The sequence below is a fragment of the Hyla sarda genome, unplaced genomic scaffold (genome assembly GCF_029499605.1).
Source record: "Hyla sarda isolate aHylSar1 unplaced genomic scaffold, aHylSar1.hap1 scaffold_88, whole genome shotgun sequence".
Lineage (NCBI taxonomy): Eukaryota > Metazoa > Chordata > Amphibia > Anura > Hylidae > Hyla > Hyla sarda.
In genome coordinates this window covers 13,716-23,252 of record NW_026610908.1, presented here as the reverse complement: position 1 = coordinate 23,252, position 9,537 = coordinate 13,716, and the positions used below count along the sequence as shown (strand labels likewise).

Genomic DNA, 9,537 nt, shown 5'->3' with positions numbered 1-9,537 from the left:
CGCCTGTATATGAGATCACATAACACGGGACAATTGTCTTCTCTCCCAGAGCGGAGAATTACAGGGTGAGCGGGAAATTCAAAATCAACTAAGCTTTTGTGTTCAGCCAATCAAAAGAGAAGGGGAGGGGCCTGGAATGTAAATTATTAAAGGAAACGCCCATGATGACGTCATCTTGTTTGAGTTCTCCGTCTGGTCCGCCATGTGCTATATAAACCAGGACTCCGCTCCTCAGACATAATTCATTCTATTCTCAATCAGCAGGATGTCGGGACGCGGTAAAGGAGGGAAAGGTCTCGGTAAGGGCGGAGCCAAGCGGCACAGGAAGGTGCTCCGGGATAACATCCAGGGCATCACCAAGCCTGCCATCCGCCGTCTAGCTCGCAGGGGAGGTGTGAAGCGCATCTCCGGCCTCATCTATGAAGAGACTCGCGGTGTCCTGAAAGTCTTCCTGGAGAACGTCATCCGTGACGCCGTCACCTACACCGAGCACGCCAAGAGGAAGACCGTCACCGCTATGGACGTGGTGTACGCCCTCAAGCGCCAGGGCCGCACTCTCTACGGCTTTGGAGGTTAATTCTAATCCTGAAATCATCTCCTCCCCCCAAAGGCTCTTCTCAGAGCCGCCCACATGTTCTATAGAAAGGCTACAATTCCTTGTGTCTTCCCTACTGAGTGGTTGTGTGGTCGGTGTTGTGCTTTGGTGGTTGCGGTGTTTTTTTTCCCTCAATTCTAACTTAGTCTGCCGGTATTTCCCGCTCCTTCTCTGATTATCTGCCCCGGGAGATTTCCACTAAATGTTCTGACTACTGCCCTCACCATCTACATCATTCTTCCCCTCCTCCAGATTTCATTACTTCCCTCCCCCACCAAATCACTATCTCCCTAAAGAGTCCGTGTTATAGAGGATGCAGATCTCCTGATAACGGGATATAAATGCGTCTTATCCGGATACCACTGGATAGACGAGTCTTCGCTCTATAGCACCTGTAAGTTAATTAATGGAGCAGTTCACACCGAACTAAATTGCTGCGGCTTTATTCTAGTGTAGATGCAGGTTCCTCTATATCACTCCTCAGCACGTTGCAGGCTGGCGCAGTGTGCGCTTCTCCCTGTGATACCGATCCTCACTGATGTCCCGGACTGTGATAGCGGCACAAACCCCCATACACCGGACTATGATAGCGCTATGTTCTACTACCCAGCGGGAACAGCGAGAATCGGAGTCCCGGTGATCACTGACTGTTCCTCTAACAATTCCTGTATAAAGTTTTGGCAATGATTCCGGAGAAATAATTGTAGAAATGAGCGGGAAACTCCCAATATGTATAACACTACATGTCCGCCAATTATTCCTCAGCTTAATAACTATACATATCATCCAGCATCATGAGCGGGGAGAGGTACCGGTCCCCGCCACTCACCCCTGGCAGGTGCATGTTAATCTGGTTTACACAGACTAATAGGGGCAGATTTGGAGCTGATGGTATCGTCTATTATGGATCTTTATCCCTGCGCCCGGATACATTGTTATATCTCCATCAGTCGGTGACATTTGGGGAGCTATAGCCCTGAGCGTTGTAATTGTCTCATTATTGTAGTGCACATGCCGCTAAAGGGTTAACAATGAGCCGTGCGCGCGGTCCCGTCCGATGCCTAATGCTCATTGGCTGATCACAGGATGTTCAGGATTTGAATTTCCGCTTCCCCCAGACCCGATAACAATGGAGAGATCTCCCCGAGATGTAGAGCCTGATTCAGTGTCTGACTACTACCCTCATCATCCTTGTTTCTCTATTGTACCCCCTAGTCAGTGCACAAAGATTATGGCAGCAGGATGCGCGTCTCATTATAAACCCCGGCGATTCCGATCAATAGATTCCCCGGTCAGTAAATTAGGATTTATAGCGTTGCCGCAACAATCCACTCCAGTAAGGCTGTGTGATCGATCAGGACCGCGGAGATTATAGAAGAAATAATCGGGGAATCTGGTGGAGGAGATACTGATCACAAGACAGATCGGGCAATGGGTTAACTACGGAGAACTGATCTACAGCGCCCCCCGCTCCACCACAGGAGAATATACATCCTGCAGTCAGTGAGAACCGCAGCCGCCGCTCTGATCTCACCCGATCCCGGAGCAGAATATATATAGTCTCAATAGACTGTACTGACAGAATAGCGGCCACATATACAGAAGAGAATACGGGGAATACAGACAGGAGAAGCCCCAGCTCTATTATAGACAATGTGGGTGGCTCTTAGAAGAGCCTTTGGGGTGACAGCAGGAGGCGGAACAGGTTACTTGGCGCTGGTGTACTTGGTGACGGCCTTGGTGCCCTCGGACACGGCGTGCTTGGCCAGCTCTCCAGGCAGCAGCAGGCGCACGGCGGTCTGGATCTCCCGGGAGGTGATGGTGGAGCGCTTGTTGTAGTGAGCCAGACGGGAGGCTTCCCCTGCGATGCGCTCGAAGATATCGTTGACAAAGGAGTTCATGATGCCCATGGCCTTGGAGGAGATGCCGGTGTCAGGGTGGACCTGCTTGAGCACCTTGTACACGTAGATGGCATAGCTTTCCTTCCTGGTCTTCCTCCGCTTCTTGCCGTCCTTTTTCTGAGTCTTGGTCACGGCTTTCTTGGAGCCTTTCTTGGGCGCTGGTGCAGACTTGGCGGGATCAGGCATGATTATCAATCTCAAGAATTCCTAACTTAAACAAAGAGGATAATGATGTCGCTTACTCCCTCTGCAGCCGTATTTATAGGCAGCCCATGCAAAAGAGCAATGCCGTCAGCCTCTTGCTCTACTGGAAGAGCAAATCATGTGACCTCAGTGCTGTCATACGCCCCGCCCAGTGCCGCCTATTGGAGAGTCTTCAATTCCAGTTTCATTAGCCGGATTCAAATCTACCCAATCACAGGAGCCGGAGGGCGGAGCTGAGAACTATAAAGCCAGCAGAACGTGTGGGAATGATCACATTATTCTGAAATAAGTTGTCATGTCTGGACGCGGCAAACAAGGAGGGAAGGTTCGGGCTAAGGCCAAGACCCGCTCATCCCGGGCAGGACTCCAGTTCCCCGTCGGTCGTGTGCACAGGCTTCTTCGCAAAGGGAACTACGCCGAGAGGGTGGGCGCCGGTGCTCCGGTCTACCTGGCCGCTGTGCTGGAGTATTTAACCGCTGAGATCCTGGAATTGGCCGGTAATGCCGCCCGGGACAACAAGAAGACCCGCATCATCCCCCGTCACCTGCAGCTGGCCGTGCGCAATGACGAGGAGCTGAACAAGCTGCTGGGTGGGGTGACCATCGCCCAGGGAGGCGTCCTGCCCAACATCCAGGCCGTGCTGCTGCCCAAGAAGACCGAGAGCAGCAAAGCGGCCAAGAGCAAGTGATCACCGCTTATCCCAGACCATCCCGAACACCAAAGGCTCTTCTAAGAGCCACCACATTGTCTCCTACAGAGCTGGCACCGCTGATCTTGTCTGATAAGGATTAGATTTCTTATGACATGTTCTTTATACGGGGTTATAGTAGAACTGATGAGTTTCTTTCATTAACAGTATGAGAGGGATTGGACACCTTCACTTTTATATAAAAAAAATAAAATAACTACCAGAAAACTTCCTATAGCAGAATGTGACCCTCAGCACAAGGACAGTTTCCTCCTCACTCCATCCCCGCTACCCTCACTAAGGGGGACGGGTACAGTTTCTACATATGGATTTTGAGGTGCAGCCAGCCTTTCCCCGCGACAAAGACAGTAATGTAATCACGTGTACAGGGACGAGACAAAGCGAGAAAGTCAATCTCCAATGAGCGTAAACTATCGGGGTTATTGCTCCACCTACAAAGTTAACCCTTCATTGTCCCTCGTTATTTATGCTCTGTTTCCCCTTCAGTCCCCGGAGCGCTCTCTGCTTCACTAGTCCCAATCCCTATATACGCTTACACGGTGCACTATAGTAGAGCGCCCCCATATTTAGTCTCCATTCGGGGCTGCATTGGCTTTATATTACGTTTACAAGAAATAAGCCCAATAATTCTCCAGATGGATAAAACGCCATGTGCACAACCTATTAACTAAAGGGTTACATTAACCCCCAAATCTCTGGTAAATTAATTGTTTCCTTATATCTATCCATAGATCGTCTATCGCAGCAGTATAAATCGTTAGTTTATACAGATCAGATACATTGTGTTACAATAGCGACACCTGGTGGTGAGAGCTTTGTATTCTAATCTTTACATGTTACCAAATAGTAACAAGTATTTCCCAGGTGCTGATACAAATTACAGAGGCGCAAATAGATACAACTGTGGATGGTGACTAAAACTTATAATAACACAGCACAATAATTTCAGCTGCTCTTATACACCCTGCTTATCCTATACCAGATAAGTGTCCTAAGGGGATCTAGAACAAATAAATGCATCTGCATTGTCCTCGATATAACAAAGTGATGTAATGTAGAAGGTTTGTATATTAGGGTGAGGAGTGACATATTTATCGCCAGGATCCTGAATTATATCTCTTTGTTGGAGCTGCGGGGCAGGAGCTGTCACCTCTGACCGGGCTTCGGGAGTCTTCGGGCCGCCAGGAGAGGAGAGATGCCGCAATATAGAACATGATCCGGCGAGAAAGAGGAGGGAAGCGGGTGTCGGCTAGTAATGTATTCTCCGCATTGTACAGTGTTAGTACAGAACTCCCGGGCAGCGATCATAATCTGGGCCATGTAATGTTATACTACGGTCCCTCCACATGTTTAGGGGAAGGAGTCTCCACATCTATTATATTCATCGCTCTGTATAGAATCACATCTCCCACCTGATCTGCTACTAGTTCCCCCATCACTGAACACATCGGCCGATCTATATTTACAGCAAAGGAAACTATGGAGCTACTAAACTAAACACTTTGAGCACCATATACCGGAGCCACAGCTCGGGCCATTGAGATAAGATCCTTGCAAATCCCAAAATCGGGTTTCCTCTTCAATATGCAGCTTCTATATCTTAACCACGATTATTGTACAGACAAGGACAATACACTACGACAGATTTCCGATAACACAAAGCAGTGTAAACACAGAATTGTAGCTTTTCTATAGAACATGTGGGCGGCTCTGAGAAGAGCCTTTGGGTTGATGAGATGGAGCCGAGTAGAAGCAGAATTAACCTCCGAAGCCGTAAAGAGTGCGGCCCTGGCGCTTGAGAGCGTACACGACGTCCATAGCGGTGACGGTCTTCCTCTTGGCGTGCTCTGTGTAGGTGACGGCGTCACGGATGACGTTCTCCAGGAAAACCTTCAGGACACCGCGAGTCTCTTCATAGATGAGGCCGGAGATACGCTTCACACCTCCCCTGCGAGCTAGACGGCGGATTGCAGGCTTAGTGATGCCCTGGATGTTATCACGGAGCACCTTCCTGTGCCGCTTGGCTCCGCCCTTACCGAGACCTTTTCCTCCTTTGCCGCGTCCCGACATCCTGCTGGTTGAGAATTGAATGAATAAAGTTTGAGGCGCGGAGTCCTAGCTTATATAGCACATGTGCGGACCAGAAGGAGAACTTTAACAAGATGACGTCAACATGGGCGTTTCCTTTTACTGAATTTACATTACCGGCCCCTCCCCTTCTCTTTTGATTGGCTGAATACAGAATCGTTGGTGATTTTGAATTTCCCGCTCACCCTGTAATTCTCCGCTCTGGGAGAGAAGACAATTGTCCCGTGTTATGTGATCTCACGTTCAGGCGGCTCATTCTCAGGCTGCGGATGCCGGCACTCTCCGTATACAGTGACCGGGAATAATCACCAGGGCCCGTCCTGACATCTCCTGTTCTTATATAGAGGAAGAGGAGAGAAATCACCAAAGCTCCGGTATCAGCCAATCGATACTATGTATCAGGACTATAGCTCCGTACAGTGTTAACTCTTTAGTGTCCACATGTTCTGTTTCTTGTTTTATATCTGTACGGAGACTGCGGTGTGTAATGGCTGGGACTGTATATATTATATATAATTACACTGCAGTCACCATTCTATGTCCATTCTGATCTCTCACATATTGTCTCCGTTCATTCTCATCCTACATCGTCATTGACTTATATTTACCCATGAAATTAGATACTAACGAACTCTTAATTAATTACATCCAAATGTTCTCTTTGTAGCGTCAATCATCCTATTTAGTTCTATTAAGTTCATTGATGTTACTTTGATTAATTGGTCTTTTCACTCTCATTCCTAAATGTCATCTCCTGCCGGGGCTCGTTCCTACGATCGGTCTCCTATACGGTATAATATATTGGGTTACATAGAAAACTATTTACTGCCATGTTGTGGTAGCTGAACACAGTACAAGAAAAAAACTTTTGAATAGTCTTTACATTCTTCAGCCTTACCACTAGGTGGGGACAAAGTACAGTGCAGCCTCTTCTAGGGATTCAGGCGAGAAAGGAAAAGTGTTGAACAGTGTCTTCTGCCATCAAGTTGCCGCAGAGCAGATTTCAGCGAAGTTCAATATAAAGTTACTAATTTTGGCCAAGTTTCTTTTCTCATTCTGCTATAATTTTAGCCCTTAATTAATTTGATTGTAATAGTGTTTAATAGAAATATGTATTTTTTGTTACTATTTTTTTTCCAATCTCCTTTTTACATTAACCCCTCAATGATGTTGTATTTTTTTATATATATTTGTTTTCTCTTTTAACTTTTCACAAAAAAAAAAAAAAATCTATATCTCTGTCAATGTTTCATCTACAGACCCATATTAAGGCTTGTTATTTGTGAGACCAACTACACTTTGTAATGGCATCCTTCATTTTACTACTAAGTCTACAGCAAAGCCAAAAAAAAGAGAAAATTATAGGGTGAAATAAACAAAAAAAAGTAAAAAAAAAAGTTTAAAAATGATTATTTATTATTATTATTTTTTTTTTTTTTTGGGGGGGTCCAAGTTTAAGGGGGAGGGGAAGTGATGGCTGCACATTCACATGTCATACATTGTAATTTTCATACTTGTGCTGAGAAGCAATAGAACAATCAAGTGTTACTATACATTTCACTCAAACTGTACAAGCCAACTCGTCACTTCACGGTCACCTGATTCAAGTGAGTCCCTAACTTAACAACTTCTCCTTTTAATGACATGGGTGGATGCTGCGGAGCATCTTGGTGTCACCCCATTAGGTTGGTGTCACGCCAGTGTGAGGTGATGAGGAGACTGAGGATAGGGTACGGGTTGGCTGGGTTGTGATGTATGAGGTGAAGAGAAGACTAAGGATAGGGTACGGGGGGGGGGGGGGGGTTTGGTGGCGGTGTATGAGGTGATAAGGAGACTGAGGATAGGGTACGGGGGGGGGGGCTGGGTGGTGGTGTATGAGGTGATGAGGAGACTGAGGATAGGTTACAGGGGGGGCTGGGTGGTGGTGTATGAGGAGAATGAGGATGGGGTGCAGGGGGGCTGGGTTGTGGTGTATGAGGTGATGAGGAGACTGAGAATGCAGTATGGGGGGCTGGGTGGTGGTATATGAGGGGATGAGGAGACTGAGGATGGGGTACTGGGGGGGCTGTGTGGTGGTGTATGAGGTAATGAGAAGACTAAAGATAGGGTACAGGGGGGCTTGGTGGTGGTAAATGAGGTGATGAGGAGACTGAGAATGGGGTACGGGGGGGGGGGGGGCTTGGAGGTGGTGTATGATGAGAATGAGGATGGGATGCAGGGGGACTGGGTTTTGGTGTATGAGGTGATGAGGAGACTGAGGATGGGGTACTGGGGGGCTGGGTGGCGGTGTATGAGGTCATGAGGAGACTGAGGATGGGGTGCAGGGGGGTTGGGTGGTGGTGTATGAGGTGATGAGGAGACTGAGGATGGGGTATGGGGGGGCAAAGTGATGTAATGTAGAAGGTTTGTATATTAGGGTGAGGAGTGACATATTTATCGCCAGGATCCTGAATTATATCTCTTTGTTGGAGCTGCGGGGCAGGAGCTGTCACCTCTGACCGGGCTTCGGGAGTCTTCGGGCCGCCAGGAGAGGAGAGATGCCGCAATATAGAACATGATCCGGCGAGAAAGAGGAGGGAAGCGGGTGTCGGCTAGTAATGTATTCTCCGCATTGTACAGTGTTAGTACAGAACTCCCGGGCAGCGATCATAATCTGGGCCATGTAATGTTATACTACGGTCCCTCCACATGTTTAGGGGAAGGAGTCTCCACATCTATTATATTCATCGCTCTGTATAGAATCACATCTCCCACCTGATCTGCTACTAGTTCCCCCATCACTGAACACATCGGCCGATCTATATTTACAGCAAAGGAAACTATGGAGCTACTAAACTAAACACTTTGAGCACCATATACCGGAGCCACAGCTCGGGCCATTGAGATAAGATCCTTGCAAATCCCAAAATCGGGTTTCCTCTTCAATATGCAGCTTCTATATCTTAACCACGATTATTGTACAGACAAGGACAATACACTACGACAGATTTCCGATAACACAAAGCAGTGTAAACACAGAATTGTAGCTTTTCTATAGAACATGTGGGCGGCTCTGAGAAGAGCCTTTGGGTTGATGAGATGGAGCCGAGTAGAAGCAGAATTAACCTCCGAAGCCGTAAAGAGTGCGGCCCTGGCGCTTGAGAGCGTACACGACGTCCATAGCGGTGACGGTCTTCCTCTTGGCGTGCTCTGTGTAGGTGACGGCGTCACGGATGACGTTCTCCAGGAAAACCTTCAGGACACCGCGAGTCTCTTCATAGATGAGGCCGGAGATACGCTTCACACCTCCCCTGCGAGCTAGACGGCGGATTGCAGGCTTAGTGATGCCCTGGATGTTATCACGGAGCACCTTCCTGTGCCGCTTGGCTCCGCCCTTACCGAGACCTTTTCCTCCTTTGCCGCGTCCCGACATCCTGCTGGTTGAGAATTGAATGAATAAAGTTTGAGGCGCGGAGTCCTAGCTTATATAGCACATGTGCGGACCAGAAGGAGAACTTTAACAAGATGACGTCAACATGGGCGTTTCCTTTTACTGAATTTACATTACCGGCCCCTCCCCTTCTCTTTTGATTGGCTGAATACAGAATCGTTGGTGATTTTGAATTTCCCGCTCACCCTGTAATTCTCCGCTCTGGGAGAGAAGACAATTGTCCCGTGTTATGTGATCTCACGTTCAGGCGGCTCATTCTCAGGCTGCGGATGCCGGCACTCTCCGTATACAGTGACCGGGAATAATCACCAGGGCCCGTCCTGACATCTCCTGTTCTTATATAGAGGAAGAGGAGAGAAATCACCAAAGCTCCGGTATCAGCCAATCGATACTATGTATCAGGACTATAGCTCCGTACAGTGTTAACTCTTTAGTGTCCACATGTTCTGTTTCTTGTTTTATATCTGTACGGAGACTGCGGTGTGTAATGGCTGGGACTGTATATATTATATATAATTACACTGCAGTCACCATTCTATGTCCATTCTGATCTCTCACATATTGTCTCCGTTCATTCTCATCCTACATCGTCATTGACTTATATTTACCC

The 9,537-nt window shown here is 47.8% G+C and overlaps 4 protein-coding genes across 4 annotated transcripts; 1 reads left to right on the top strand and 3 right to left on the bottom strand.

Moving 5' to 3' along the window:
* Positions 1-2,288: 2,288 nt before the first annotated feature.
* Positions 2,289-2,909, bottom strand: LOC130348320 (histone H2B 1.1). The gene has a single exon (XM_056554725.1). It carries the CDS (start codon positions 2,680-2,682, stop codon positions 2,302-2,304), a length of 381 nt encoding a protein of 126 aa, XP_056410700.1. The 5' UTR covers positions 2,683-2,909; the 3' UTR covers positions 2,289-2,301.
* An 86-nt stretch (positions 2,910-2,995) lies between these two features.
* LOC130348317 (histone H2A type 1) lies at positions 2,996-3,408 on the top strand. Its single transcript, XM_056554722.1, has one exon. The coding sequence runs from the start codon at positions 2,996-2,998 to the stop codon at positions 3,386-3,388; it is 393 nt and encodes a 130-aa protein (XP_056410697.1). The 3' UTR covers positions 3,389-3,408.
* Positions 3,409-5,167: 1,759 nt separating this feature from the next.
* Positions 5,168-5,636, bottom strand: LOC130348369 (histone H4). The gene has a single exon (XM_056554768.1). The coding sequence runs from the start codon at positions 5,477-5,479 to the stop codon at positions 5,168-5,170; it is 312 nt and encodes a 103-aa protein (XP_056410743.1). The 5' UTR covers positions 5,480-5,636.
* Positions 5,637-8,597: 2,961 nt separating this feature from the next.
* On the bottom strand, positions 8,598-9,066 carry LOC130348368 (histone H4). Its single transcript, XM_056554767.1, has one exon. The coding sequence runs from the start codon at positions 8,907-8,909 to the stop codon at positions 8,598-8,600; it is 312 nt and encodes a 103-aa protein (XP_056410742.1). The 5' UTR covers positions 8,910-9,066.
* Positions 9,067-9,537: the final 471 nt, after the last annotated feature.